This window comes from Amblyomma mixtum, chromosome 2, assembly GCF_055824585.1.
Source record: "Amblyomma mixtum isolate Tamu chromosome 2, ASM5582458v1, whole genome shotgun sequence".
NCBI lineage: Eukaryota > Metazoa > Arthropoda > Arachnida > Ixodida > Ixodidae > Amblyomma > Amblyomma mixtum.
The window spans coordinates 5,435,874-5,451,544 of NC_143013.1; the positions used below are offsets into that span (position 1 = coordinate 5,435,874).

General features: G+C 45.9%; 1 protein-coding gene across 1 annotated transcript in view; it reads left to right on the forward strand.

Moving 5' to 3' along the window:
- Positions 1-12,038, forward strand: part of LOC149358280 (glutamate receptor ionotropic, kainate 3-like) — a 387,223-nt gene extending 375,185 nt beyond the window's left edge. Inside the window, exons 13-15 of the mRNA XM_089570310.1 lie at positions 1,672-1,897; positions 5,374-5,642; positions 7,462-12,038. Of these exons, the coding sequence (XP_089426436.1) occupies positions 1,672-1,897; positions 5,374-5,642; positions 7,462-7,617 (651 nt within the window). The 3' untranslated portion in view covers positions 7,618-12,038. The remainder of the gene's footprint in view (positions 1-1,671; positions 1,898-5,373; positions 5,643-7,461) is intronic.
- Positions 12,039-15,671: the final 3,633 nt, after the last annotated feature.

The window sequence follows — 15,671 nt, forward strand, 5'->3', positions numbered from 1 at the left end:
AAGTCATCTTTGCTCATGATAACCGAGCCAAAATAAATGCCGCATGCACAATCACGTGGGGTCGGCACTTCAACGCTCGGGCGGTGCACGCTTGATAAAGCTTACTTCCTGCCGGCTGTCCACTAGCACGGCTGTCCACTAGCTTGCGCTGGTCATCCAGTTTCGAGCTCGATAGCACCATCACTGGAAATCTGGGACAATCACTGCTGTTCTCCTTAGGTTACCATCATCTTGCGCATGGCTTTGTATATAAAAACTTCAGCCTTGACGCCTCATGCGAAATAACAAAGAAATAGTATGAACGATTGGCTGCCTTTGAAGTACTATAGTCGCTAGGCTTAGCGACATTGGCACGGCGCTGTCCCGAATTCCTGGTAATGGGCTTCCCACGTGGCAGAGTGGCGTTAGGGATAGGGACACTGTCGGGATGAGTGGGCACGCCTACATAGCGTAATATATGAAAGGGTATTGATTACAGCGTGGGCGTATGTCTGGGTAAAGTGGGAGGGGGGAGCTTAGTGTGTGTATGAAACTCCGGTGAATATATCTACTAGGTAGTCGCTATCGCGAGATGGCGGCCTCGTCTCGCGGGAGTCGTTTGTGGTGTGATGGATATTTCTGCCTGGCCGGGCGCTAATGTTGGACAAAACTTGCGCACAAGTTTGTCGCTTGAACCTGAAGTGTCTATATCACAGATAAACGTACAGAGATACTGCAAAAGTGCACTTGTTAAGTGTTCATTCCGCTGTGTACATCGGCGGCAGGATAAATGTCTTATGAGTACACAAAGTCACTGGACCTTGTATTTTTCCGCTTCCATAATTTTCTCACGTAGTGGTGACTGCAGTCCTGCGAGCAGGAAAACAGCGTGAATGGCTTACAAACGAACCTCTTTATTTGGGCTGACTTGCGCCAGTAAAGAACTGAATGATTCGGCGGCGGCGTAGCAACAGGCGTGAGTCGGCGGTCCTCGAACAGAATGCCCGCCGCTCTCGGCCATGCTCAGTTTAAAGCTGATAGCGAACTTTCGAGACAAAGCGTGCAAAGTTACTACAACATTCTGGAACAACGTAGAAACGTCTCCGCCTGGATTCGATCAATCGAGGTAATTCTGGTCACGTCTTGCATCACAAACAAAGCGATAAAGCGGCGTACCAAAAGTTTGAATAATGAACAAACAAACACTACAAAGATTCTCGGCGATATCGACAAAGTGTGATACTGTGTGCACTTGAATAGCTCACGAAACTGTGCCTCACCGTTGGGCCTCATGATACGGAATTCAATAGAACCCTGATATTTGGCGGAAGTAATCATTCAGCAGTCCGGCACGCTAGCAACGGCGTAGAAGACAATACAACACAACGGAGCAGAGCAAGACTGGACAACGCTGTATTAGGATTGCCCTTTCTTCACAGTGGCGTAAAAACCTCACAGCAATGATAGATCTGTGCTTTCTTATTTTCCTGTGCACCATTGCGTTGCGTCCTTCCGCTAATTTTTCGCTTACTCGCCTCACCTAAAGCCACGTCGACATAGTGACAATTGAGCTAGAGCTAAGAAAATCCTTTTTTGACTGCTCTCCTTCATAAGCCTCTTCCTTTACCTCACATATCGGGTGATAGGCTTAATTGACTCTCATTTCTCTTTGCTTCCTTTCTCCCCATTCAGGAGTCTAAGATCCCCACATACAAGAAGATGCACAAGTACATGCTGGATCACGAGGCGGACGTCTACATGGAGACGTCCACGGACGGTGTGAACCGCGTCAAGGCTGGAGACTATGCCTTCCTCATGGAGTCCGCCTCCATTGAGTACATCATCGAGAGAGACTGCAACCTCACACAGATTGGCGGCCTTTTAGACAACAAAGGATACGGTATCGTCACCAAGAAAAGTACGCACATTTTCGTCACTGCAGCCCGCCGTTGTATTCGCGTATAAGCTCGCATATAAAATCAACGAACTTCGAGAACATGTACTCTTCAGGCTTTACACGCGTGCAGATGTGTAGAGTATGTCACAGGACTGCACTGAATTTTCGATGTCGTTAGTTTCTTGTTTGCGCGTTCTTCCTTATATATTTTTTTTTCTTGGAATCTAAGAGTTCATACGTTAGAAACACAAGCCCACGGTATACTTTTCAATCCCTCCGGCTGATTTATTCCATCATTTCCTTCGTTTCCCTTTCATTAAATCGGCGTAGCTCCAGCATGCTCGGCTATAAAGAAAATTTACGGTGCTGGCGTCTTTATTACAGCGCCGTCCGTCAGAATGTTCACAGTCTTGCTAAGTTTAAAACCGCAAGAGTTTGTTTGGATTAACGATAAACATAAAAAAAGATTAGCGTTGCTATTCTACTTGACAACGCCAGCGTTAACGGTCGTTTAAGGGCATGCGGGGATTTCATTTCAGTGTTCAATATAAAAATATTCTCTTTAGCGTACGCGTAACTTCCACTCATCGCAACGACTCACAAGTAGTACGAGATTGTTCTTTATGACGTTCAAACGCCCGACTTAGTGCTTTGGCTGCCATTCATGAATGTGGAAGGCGGTTTGCCTCCTATCCACTGCAAGACACTCTCCTGCGTACCCCACTCCTGCCTAAGGTCTGTGTGACAGGCCGGAGGTGCAGGCTAAAAAAATTAAATAAAAAAAGTTTGGTTTAGTTTCTGGGGTTTAACGTCCCAAAGCGACTAAGGCTATGAGAGACGCCGTAGTGGAGGGCTCCGGAAATTTCGACCACCTGGGGTTCTTTTACGTGCACTGACATCGCACAGTACACGGGTCTCTATATACAAAAGTGGGCGAGAATGTTCCACGTCGTGGCGATCTCCTATGTTAGTGTGCAAATGCGTGGAACGATTCCTGTAAAGTGTTCTGAGTTTGTGAAAGTAACTGCGCTAAAATGAGCTTGACACATCGGTTGTCAGGCTCATATCACTGCAAAACAATGTGAACAAAATTTTGTGATGGTCACCCTAGAAGAATGAAAACTCTGTGACCATAGGGGACACCGGGATAAGGGCAGCGGAGAACAGCGCACGTGACAGGTCTGCGTGCCGCACACTAAGGAATGTTTGTGGAACCGGCTATCTAGCTACATAAAAAGTAGGGGTGTGCGAATATTCGAAATTTTCGAATATAATTAGAATATTAAATTTTTGCTATTCGTATTCGATTCGAAATCTAAATATTCGTGTTGTTTCGATTATTCGAACCCATGCGAATATTCGTACTTCGCCGAATATTTTATTGCGAGCACCGGCGTACGTTTCGGTGCGCAAGTCCAATCGACATAGACATAACAACATGGCGACGTCCAGAGCCATGCGCTCCATGGCCATGCGTAATGTTGGGCCATGCCGTAGCTGACTGTGCTTGTGAGCTTCTTTGTGGCTATACCTGCGAAGCTGGTATAGTCAAAGCTGTGCACGAAGTACCTCGCAATACCTGCCACTTAGTGCCAAGTGCGAGGGAATTACCTGTATCTGGAGAAGTCGTTTCAGCTAGAAGGGAACGCTCCTGCCTGACCATGTGGAGCAGGTGGTTTTCCTTCACAACAACGTTTAATGTTCATTCCAGCAACGCGCTTTTGCGCTGATGGCATGCTAGATTCAATCAGTGCTGTGTGCTAGCCATTTTCTGTGAAAATTACACTCTTCTAAGAATAATGTTCTGAACTTCGATACTTTCTGTGCAGCCACACAAACCTTTTGTGTTCATTTACTTATTGATAGTTGAGCTGTGATGTTCTTGGATGCTCAAATAAATGTTTTGCAGTGGTTAAATGCGTCTTTCCTTGATTATTCGATATTCGATTCGATATTCGGAACTAAGTATTCGTATTCGATTCGTATTCGACAAATTTTATATTCGCACACCCCTAATAAAAAGGAATGAGATGATGATTAACATTTCATCTCTTACTATAAACACACCAAAACATCAATATAAGTCTATAGAGCAGTGGCTTTGGCAGAACATTCCTTCTGCTCGGAAGTACTGGATTCTAAAAATTTGTTCAATCTCTGCTCACGCTTTTGCCTGTTTGGTCCACTTTATTATCCCCGTGGACGGCGCTTAAAAGTGTTTGTAAAACACAAAAATCAAGCCAGTCCTTAACAGGAAGTCAAACAGCATACAAGCATATGTATATAAAAGTAATTAGATAAACATAGAAGCGAAACTTAGCGAGCATGCTCTAATATAGGCTTAGCAGCAACTATTCCTTTCACTGAACTGTGGGATGCAGGAGACGATTGATTCTGCATCTCCAGCCGTTGCACTTCCAGCTTTTCAATCAAAGAGATTAAAAAAACTCCAACTTGTGATTGCATGAATTAACTTTTTTTTTTACGGACAACGTATTGTACCACCATGTTTCTTTCTTTTGACTACTGCAGCGTCGAAAAAAAAAGCGCCGCTAACAAAGTATTGGAATATTGCTGACACACTCGCGCTTGTATATCATTAAGCTCTAATGCTTTCATTTCTGACAAGCTGATGGTTCATTGTGCTATATTTGCTTCCACATGTGTATGTCCTCGGGACAAACATGAATTCGGTCAAATATCTTTATTAGAGGCAAAATTAATCCATGGGGAAAGGCACTGGCATTACTGTGGAATCAAATGTGTCCACACCATGGTAGCGAATGTGGAACATTTTGCCCATGTCATTCATTGCAGTGTCTTTCTTATACAGAGGGGTAAAAGCACAATTTGAAGTGAACAAAAACTTTTCAACAGTTACATCTAGCAACGGTAGTTTGTAAGCATACAGCAGCAATAACATTAGCAACAATGCTATCAGGCCTTAAACATCCTTCAAAAGATTACCATTCATCGCAGGAGCCTTTGTTTGTTGACCGCCAGCTTATTCTCTTTAGAAATAGGCTAGTAGAAACGCTTGGTGTGACACATATTTATGTTATTCGAAGGTGCGCTGTTTCAACAAGGGACACATACCCAATAATTCTGGACAAAATCATTTTTTAGCGGGGAACCGTTTATGAATGTATTCTTTTTTTCATACAATGGAAGATTTCTCTATAACAATCAATATATCCGCTCATCAACCGACAGCAGTCTCGCATTTTTCTTCCTATTAACGTTTTCGCTATCGTCGAAAGCGTTCCGTATTGGTTTCTTATGGCAGTCTTCGCTGTTCAACGCGATCGATGGAAACACTTTTAAAAGAAAGATTTTGGTCTATATCACAAGAATGGACCACTAGCTTCATTACATACAATATTTACAATTTTGCAATTTTCAAAATTTTTGTTCGAGAATGTTGGATGGACACGGGGAAACGCAATGACTTAATTTAGTTTCAACCTCCCCCTCACCGCACTGGCCTTTTTGCGCAGAGTCACCATACCGGCAGATCTTGTCTAGTGGCATCCTGAAGCTGCAAGAAGCGGGCAAGCTGCACAGCTTCAAAGAGAAGTGGTGGAAGGAGCGCAAAGGAGGCGGCAAGTGCGTCGACGACTCCAAGAAGTCGTCGGCCGTCACCGAGCTCAGCCTGGCAAACGTGGGCGGCGTGTTCGTCGTCCTGCTGGGCGGACTCGGCCTCGCCTCCATCGTGGCCGTCATCGAGTTCTTCTTCAAGGCCAAGAAGATGGCCAAGGAGGACTCGGTGAGTGCGCCACGCACCCACCCATCCACACACAGAAGCCCTTGAGAAAGCAACGAAGTGGCTGTCGTAGTGTTAACTCTCATGACTTCCCAGCAGGAGGCCGGTCAGCAGCCAGTCATGAATGACTCTAAAAGTCCTGTGCACTCGTCTATTCTGAAGATCCCCAGCGAGCTGTTCTTAAGTGCCACACAGCCTCAGGAAGAAGGGTCGGAAGTATGGGGACTCGAATCACGAGGCATGAGTATTTACCACTGGATGTGGAATATTAACAAGTCTCTTTATTATATTACACTAATAGTCAGGTTAAGTTACTTCAGAGACTTGAGGTGTGTGAATTCTCTATTCACTTTTCTTCCGCTCCCTTGGCCCCTCTTCCCGTTTCCTCGCCATTCCTCTTTTATTTTCAGTGCTGCTCGGGCCAGTAATGAATTATACCCCTGTAACACGGGCAGATCTTATTCTCATTGAATCAGTGCTAATCGAATTCAGTGCACATCAAAGGTTATTACGCAGCCACTTTCAAGCGCAATGGAGTCCGATCCTACTTGGCTCAATCACGATTTCAAACACAATCGAAAGCACGTGTTGGTACTCTGAAACTCACTGATCTATCAAAGAAAGCAAGTTAATAAAGCAAAAGTACGAATTTTAATGTATAAATTGATTAAAACAAATGACAAGACCATTTTTCCTGCTCCATGCCTGCTATAAAAGGCACATCTTTAAATAATCTCAACAGCAGTCTCTATCATTGTTGCCGACAAATACAGCGCTCGCTTGTACGCCGGTTGACGCTGCGACCGCTTCCGCTACGTCTTCTCGCACAACTCACAAAACTATGTCGGCGAAGAAAAGGAAGTTCGATGAATGGCAACCCTCACCACGCTCCTCTTTCCCGCAGTTCACCGCCTGTGTCTTGGCCTCTCTCTCTCTCTCTGTGGCTTCTACGTTCCTTTTATCATTTTTAAGTCACTGCAGCGAGCTTTTGAACGTGATTTGCGTATTGTACGAGAAATGAGGCTGGATCCCGAAGCTGAGGTATCCACAAATGGATCACCAATTTTTTAGACTGCTTAGTTGAAGCAAACAGGAAGCGTATTTTACCTAATACGTAATGGTTAGTCCTTCCTATGTTTCACAAAGACGGGACCGCAAACAAAAAATCCATGAATACCCTTTCTGCAGTAACCTTTTTCGCAATTCCTTTTTTGGATGCATGGCTCACAAATGGTACACTTTGCCGCCCGAAGTTGTTTCCATTGTCAACAGCGATTCCTTGTTCTACTGTTTGAATTTCTTACAAGTTTTGCATAACTTGGTGCTTTTATTTATGTGCTCTGTTTTGAATTTCACTCTCCCTTTGGTGGATTCCTCTCAGCTGTAAGGCTGCAAGGCAATGCAGGCATATAATTAACAAAAAAATTTACAGTGTTATTTGGCAGCAAGCTTTTGTTCTAACAGTCGCGAATCTACTCTGTTTAATGTGGCATGATATTAATCACAGATTCAAGCTCTCTGAAAATGTACGTGAAGTATGTACTTTGTGATGAAATAGGACTCAGTAGAAATTGGTTGGTTGGTTGGTTTATTGGGGTTTAACGTACCGAAGCAACTCAGGCTATGAAGGACGCCGTAGTGAAGGGCTCCGGAAATTTCGAGAAATACTGATTTCTGTCTTTCAGATCGGGTGCGCTAACAGGTAGAGCAATAGCAATACCAAGCAATACCAATATCAATAGCAAGCTGACGCTTGGTCATCTGTCATCTGCGCAGATTGTGTCATCACCTTTCCTTTCTGTTTTCTTTTAATTCTTTCCAGGTGTCCCTCTGCAAAGAGATGATGAAGCAGCTCAAGTTCGCCATATCGTGCCGCAGTTCCACGATGCCCGTAAAAGGCAACAAGCCGCCCGAAGTGGACAGCAACGGCGGAGACTACCGAATCTCCACGCTGCCGTCCTTCACATCGGACTTTTGAGCGCCGCTAAAGCGCGAGCGTCTCCGTGGATCTGAACAGGTCGTGATGGAGACGTGCACGCCTCTAGGACAATACTGGCCGCCACCTCCACTTCTCCCCCGTCTCCCGTCCCTTTTATGTTGTTCCTTGGCTGCCCATCATCTCGGCGTCGAACACAACCACCATGCCGAAACTTTCTTAGTGAACTGGCTGCAAGGGGTATTCAATCCCTGTGCTCATTAGTGTTCTCTAGGTTTTACGTAATCTCAGTGTTTCGCGCCGCTCATCTCTGTCTATAGATGACATTTCCGGTTGCTACTTGGCCGCACCCTTTCGCGTGCCTACATTTATTCCTCCAGTGAATGACCTTCTCGCGAACTCTTCCTTCTCATAGCGCCTTCCTCGTCACATTTTCTTTGTTAGTTATTTATTTAGTGTGGCATTTGCAAGAATGTTGGGACGATTGTGTGATTCGAATGCTTGTGCTTTGTAACCTTTGCTTGGGTTTTCTCCTTACTCCTAGCGGACGCATCCTCAGCGCGTTTTAGCCTTGCATGCGCTTCCCTCTCCTGTCATGGTTCGAAGACGAGTGCGTGAGCCTTCGACACCGTTCGTATCAGCGCCGCCTCGGCACGGTGCCCCCAACATCACCGCCTAACACGAGGAGTACCTCAAAGTACACAGAACAGAACGAGTGCAGAGAGAGGAGTGTGAGATGAAAAAAAAAAAATGAAACACTCCTTTAGGGATGTCGACAGTCACATACCTACTTACCTGCTCATTTGTTAAGCAGCTGCATCGTTTCACCAGTTGTGCAGTTGCGGTACATGTTTCGCATGTTATACTCAGTGTTTTGCATGCTGGCGCGCGTGAGTGTGTGGCGTTTGTGTGCGAATGTGTGACGTCAGGGTGCGTCGTATGCAAAGATGAGAGGTTGTTTCTCTGTCCTGTTCGTAATTCAATGTTGTAACTGTTAGCAAAAGAGGAAAAAAAAACACATTTCGGGAAGCTCTGGGCGTGACTGCTGTTTGCCAATGTTTCACATTATAGGATACAAGTTAATGAAGTCCGGTGCTTGTCTTATCTGTCTCGCGCTTTCATAAACCAATGGTTGCCGTATAGCTGCAGTTTAGTTGCCATGTTCTGCGGTGCTGTAGATAGCAACAACAAAAAAAATCTCTTCAGCGCGACAAATAGCATTTTGCTTGTACTGTATGGCTGCGCTATCTACTTTCGTTGGGAATAGTGGCGGATATGTTGCTGATATTTGAACCATTAAACGCTCAGATGCATGAACTAAATTGAAAGCTTTACGAGGCCCAACGATTTTTAAATTAAATTTTTGAGCCTATCGCAGTATTTGTATGTTGCCACTTATAAAATGCTTACCATTCGTCCTACATAAACGACTTAAACTGTAGAAAGTTCTCCTCAATATCAACCCGCAAAGCATGTAAGTAGAGCTTGGTTACTTAGAAAGCACACATAAACACACCGTAAAAAAGCTCAAAAACCTCTTTTCTCAGAGATTTCGCGATCTAAAGCACAACATTTTAGCACTAGATAGTAGTTTGTTTTATTTAGTAGCTTCTACAAGCACGCCGGAGTTGTGTGACTTTGCGGCAGAGCGATAGAAATTTCATTATGTGATAGTAAGTATCATTGTACTCGTTGCTTTGTTTTCTATGAAAGCGCCTAACAGTAATGTGATTCACTATTGCCCTGTTTGCATGCATATTGTTGTTACCGGAATGCTACGTCAGCGAGATACCTGCTTACACCCTCCATCTTTCTCCACATTTAATGATCTGCGACATATTTCCCGAACTTCCGCACCGCTGAAGGAAACACAAAATGGTCAGAAAAGATCGAATTAGGGATTATCGATTGCCAATCTGGAGACTGAAATCATTTTGCCTTTCAACACGTTCAGATATTCGAACTTTGTAGTTGCATCTGCCATACACACTGCTTCATGAATATTATAGTCTCAAGCATGATCCCTGCTGCTTCCTGTAAACCTAAACACGTGGAAAGAATCTGGCATCAGCTATGGCTGATATCGTCCATATCGATATTGGCAACCAATGTAGCTGTTTCCTTTTTAACCAGAATTCACGCAGCAATAGGAGCTGGCTATTTCATAGCGTTCTATTTCTGTTAAGATTTTTTTTTCATCGTTTTTGACTCGAAGTTATGTTATAGTGATCTAAATGAACTCTTGCGGATGTGTTTCTGGGTATTCCGCTCATGAAGACAAGTAGCGGAGAAAAGAATTCTCGACATCGATAAAGCACTTACGAATGTGTAAATGTCGGCGTCCGGCAAGTGCAGTATTTCACACAGTTCGTTTCATAATACCGCTACGTGGTTCATGGGTCATGTAAAAGTTATACTGAAATTGCTCATACTTAACAATATTTAAGCATTTGAGCAGGTGTTTTCACGGTTCTAAAGGCTGTACGTTCAGCTGTTCTTCTTTTGAACTGACGTCATTGTTTTATTGCAAGAGGTGCCAAATAATGCTCGACATTTGAGCTTAATGCGTGAATTGTGTTCACTATATATCTCGCAATCTCCGCCTGGACTCTATTGGCCGCAGGCTCTTCCCACACACTCTTTTGAATGCTGATTGCATTGTGCTGACCGCGCAATCGCTGTCGGCACTGCAATGCTCTTAATCTCTTTCAGAAACCGCTCGGCGTCATAAAGTCTGAGGGCACAGGTGCGTGCCGGTACTTCCTGGCTTCTAAGTATAAAAGGCTCTGTCTTCATTGACCTCGTGATTTCAGATTTTAGCCATTGTTTAAAGATTGTGTAGACGCTATAGGCTTATTATCTTGGCCCATTCGCTTGCCGTACATGCTCGATTTCACACTGTTTCCTGATAACACTTATTGTCGTTTGGCCCCATGGTCCTGGATTCACGTAACAGTTAACGAAGCAGCCAAACATAACACAATACCTCGAAATTGAAATGAAGGGTATGTGTCGCTTTAATTTTGTTTTGAGCCATAATTTTTGAGGATAATTGCTGCGAGCTGAGAAAGCGAAAAGTTATTTAACTACGGGCCGTTTATTTTTTCAGCTCATTTCAAAATCAATCCTATTTGTCTTTCTTGAAGCTCATAAACAAGAAATCTTAGCTGCGTTCCCGAGTTGCCATAGTTGTCCTCAATACAACTGACACCAACAACAGCTCATTTAGAGCATGTTTCTGCAAGGGGGTCTTTTTCTCTTTCTCTCTCTCTCTCTTTCACGGTGCCAAAGAGGTAGTGGCTTGCACAGCGTTTGGATCGCCGGCGTGCTTCCAAACAGTGTTGCCTCTGGGTACGCCTATTTTTTACATAACAAAAGTAGTTACATAGGTCGCCATGAGACATATACCATAGAGTATAGAAGAACATGTCGGGAGCAGACTAACTAGTCACCTTCACGCGTTTTCGCGTTTGTTTGTTCTAATCAAGAAGTGGTGAACACCTATCTTGGTGACTGACCGCCGTTCCGCTCAGACAAGGCGTAGCGGTTGCTTTTGGGCAAGCGAATGCTGTACTTACATCGGAGAGACCCATGGTGTGACCATTGTGTAGCTCGCGAAGCTGTTTTCTTTTTGTCATGTTTGCGTTTCTCGTTCTAGAGTTAATCGCTGTTTGTCAAATATTGCTGGCGAGTCGGGGCAGTCATCAGCGTTGCGCACAGGTGACTGTCTTGTCTTACTTCCTTAAATCGTACTTCGCTGCCTCTCCCAAGAGCACAGAAAAGAAAAGTGAAAAAATGAAATTAGTCTTAGCGAACAGTCTTTTTTTATCTGTGGAAGTGCGAATCCTCTACATTACTTCATAACGAAAATAGAAGAAAAAAAAACATTATTCCCGTGATATACAGAACATTGATTTTCAAGTAGAACAGATTATTCAGGCACTTTATAGCTTAGCATTTTAGAGGTAGCAATCAACATTGCTAAACTGCATAATCTATAGATTGCTCTAAAGTTTACCTCAGTATATCTAACGCTTGACGAAACTCGGATAACTTTTAAGAACATTTACGTAGAAACCAAGCGCGCCACAATAAACATAAAAACGCAAACTCTGGGTTCGTATCGCTACTTCTTCTTAGCGACAGTTCGACTGCAAATTGCTCTCTTTACATGTGAAGCAATGTCTTCATTTGCTTTATCGTAGGCATTTCGTGCAAAGTCGTTGTTGAACACGTATTGTGCGTTTGTTGTTTCACTGAAGCCGAGAGGGGACTGTTGAATCGGTATCCGATGGCGAAAAGAAAAGCAATCATTGGTTCTCCTCAAGGCGCGTCAACGCCAGTGCTGTTGAACACCAAGCGTTTGTGAACTCCACTCGCGGCAGTGTTGTTTGGGTGGAAACGGTATCATTTTGATACGTCATTAAAGTATTTTACCTAAATAAAAGTTGCATACTAAAAAAGGCCTGTTGTTTTTATTGTTCATTTCGAGCCGGAACGGGCTGAAGCGTTGCAACGACGCGCCATCAGCGTCGATACGCTCATCTTTTTGTAGCGAAATCTGCATTGGCCACGAACTTTCAATTTCGCTGTGGCGGTGCTCCGAGGAGGCAGAGAGACCGACCTTGAGTCGTTCACTAGCAACCGCCGCAGCGCCGCGCCATCTGGCATGACGTCACACCGCGCGCCTCGCCACGGAGCCGTCACCGCCGTATGGCATGACGTCACACCGCTTGCCTCGTCGTTGCGCTCGCCTCCACTCGCTTCGCCAGCTGCGTCGCATGCCTGATAACAAGCTTTCGCTACGTATATTCTTGCATAGCGGAGCTAAGCCACGACAAATTTTAGTGGTGCTGGTATATGCCTAGATTAATTCTGGGTGTAAATGGAGTGACGGTGAAAGTGATCTTTTTTTTTTGTGGTAGTAACACCTTCGGCCAAAAACTGACACGGGCGGCACGTCGCTGGTAGGATCTCGGCAATAAGGTGCCCTCTGAAGCGCCATAGACAAGATGGTTTAGGTTGGTTTGGTTTATGGGGTTTAACGTCCCAAAGCGACTAAGGCTATGAGAGACGCCGTAGTGGAGGGCTCCGGAAATTTTGACCACCTTGCATGGGTTCTTTAACGTGCACTGACATTGCACAGTACACGGGCCTCTAGAATTTCTCCTCCAAAGAAATTCAACCGCCGCGGCCGGGATCGAACCCGCGACTTTCGGGTCAGCAGCCGAGCACCATAACCACTGAGCCACCGCGGCGGCATCATAGACAAGAATATCCATGTCTATACTTCCCGCTGGAAAGCGTACGTACTATCGCGCGCAGTATGGCTTGCAATGCGCCACCGCCTCCGCAGTGCCTTGGCGGCCGAAGCTCCCAGCGAGGCAGCGTTGCAAAAAGGCGAGGTTTTTAAAATTCCGGAGGTGCGCGTCGCCCCTGAGCCCTCCCCTATAGGGAACCCAAGCTTGAGAGCGTGACGTCAGAGCCGCAGCGGCGAACCGTGGAAAGTCGGGGCGCCGCCGGAGCAGACGCTCTGTTAGCTATGTGTGCAAGTGAGACGGTGGAGTCGCGCGAAGCGCAATCTTCTCGCTGACAGACGCGGTCTCGGTGAAGCAAAAAGGAGGTAGTACGAAGGCGACAATGCAAAAACCAAAGCGTGTGTACAGGGTGATCCACTGTTAGTTACCGTGAAGAAACGAGTATGCGGCCGCGATCTTCGGAGCGCCAGTGAGTCTGCCCCTACTGTGCACGAAAGAAGTGGCAGACAACGCGCAGGAAAGTCGCACGCTGCTCAATTTTCCAGCTTTGCGACTGCGAGCCGCTGAACCAATCAGCGAAACAATCGAGCTTTCGACAACGACGCCGCCCGCGGTCACTCGAGCTTTCGGCAACGACGGCGCCCGCGCACACGCCGGACGACGATCTGCGATGCTCTCTGGCTGCCGTAGTCGACGCTAAGCCTAACTGTTTCACATCGATGCTACAGCTGAAGGCGCTTCGGAATTGGCCAGCGCTGGAGTAAAGTTGATACTCGCATCACAGTTTTACTGCGTTCCTCGTCACATAATAAAATAAAGGCATGAGTGACTTCCGCGACGCCTTCAGCAGCTGAGCCAGCAGACAGCAGGAGAGCCGCTTCGGGTATCAGCAAAGCGGCTATGGGAAGAAATTTTCTTGTATCGCAGTTATCACTTCTACCAGCAACTGAGTATTGGCCAATGATCCTCAGATATGATTCATTTTTGGCATTACTCTATTTCAGTGTTTTGTATGAACGCGAACAAACAATATTAGCGCATTTTTCTGACGCCGGCGGTAGGCATAGGCCCGCAGGCCGGTCCTGAGAAGCGCGCCGCTGTCATCATGACGATTGTACGGCTGCGGTGCCATCAGAGCCGTCACGACATCCTCCTGGTCGTCGTAGTGCATTGCGAATAGCACCCAGCGCGAGTGCCGCAGACGCGGTCAAAGCGAAATTCTTGAAAGCACGCGAACAACGTTATTCTGGGAGGTTTCGCTTCAAACCAGAAGGCGACCCGCAGGTCGCGCTTGCAAGTGTGAACAATGGTGTTGTCGAGCAGTTGCCTGGTCGCATGTCCTTTTGACTCGCGAGTAAGTGGATCACTCTGTGCAGCGCATGCAACAACCGACAACTACGATCAACGAGTGCCTCGTTTGATTCACAGAGCTGATAGTACTTCGCGTATTTCGAGCATATAATTACACAGTGGACTTACCTCTATTTACATGTCGCACAGTCCGACGTTATTATTGACTTGAGAAACGCATTTTGCAATCAACTGGACCTTCTCGTCGTCGATCGTCTGCTCCACACAGTAGACGCGACTAATCAGCTTCTCCACTTTAATTAAGTTTGCATTGCAGAACTGCGCGTCTGTCTGAACGATCTTCTTGATACGCAATGCAGGCGATACATCGTGACAGCGCTGGCGCGTGCGCGTGCACGCGCAGGAAAGCGCGCGTGCAAAGAAGCGTGGTGAAAGGAGCGCGCGGAGCCATCAACTTCCCAGTTTTCACTTTTCTTCCATAGATGGCGCTGTACATCAGGCGCAGCATTAAAATAGCATTAAACGACTGGTTAAAAACGCGGAAGTTAAAAATTGGATTAATTCAATGGAAAAGAAGCATAGTGTACAACTATATCTATACTGGAAAAGGCAGATTAGGGAATAATTTTTCTATGATAACTCATGAGGCAGTGCCCTACTTTTTGAAGCTACGTCAGCGTGTCTTAGAACACGCAGCTACAAAAAGAAATTTAACGAAGAAGATGACACATGTGCAGTGTGTGGTAGATCTGTGGAAACAATTGAACACCTCATACTGAATCCATCCGGATGTCGATGCAGGCACAGTCCTCTTCCTGAAGCCCTAGGGTTTAAAGATAACAATGGTCCCGTAAATACAGTGGAAGTTAGCAAAAAGCGATTGGAGGATTGGTTGCTGAAAAGCAGAGATGTGACATAAGGTTAGAAGTGTAGGAAACCGTAGGTAAAGAAGATGGCGAATCTTAATGAAAATTGACAACACAGTTGAACAAAAATAAAGAAAGAAAAGCGGAGCATGATGGCAATTGCCACCATCCCGTTTCAAAGGGGGCGCTCCTATCCATCCATCCATCCATCCACCCACCCACCCACCCACCCACCCATCCATCCATCCATCCATCCATCCATCCATCCATCCATCCATCCATCCATCCATCCATCCATCCATCCATCCACCCATCCATCCACCCATCCACCCACCCACCCATCCATCCATCCATCCATCCATCCATCCATCCATCCATCCATCCATCCATCCATCCATCCATCCATCCATCCATCCATCCATCCATCCATCCATCCATCCATCCATCCACCCACCCACCCATCCATCCACCCGTCCGTCCGTCCATCCGTCCATCCGTCCATCCATCCATCCATCCATCCATCCATCCATCCATCCATCCATCCATCCATCCATCCATCCATCCATCCATCCATCCATCCCTCCATCCAGCAGCGCCACCCGGCGATGCTTTGGGAGCCTATTCCCCTGCCCTCTCGCGAAGTAGATCCTTCTTTGAACGA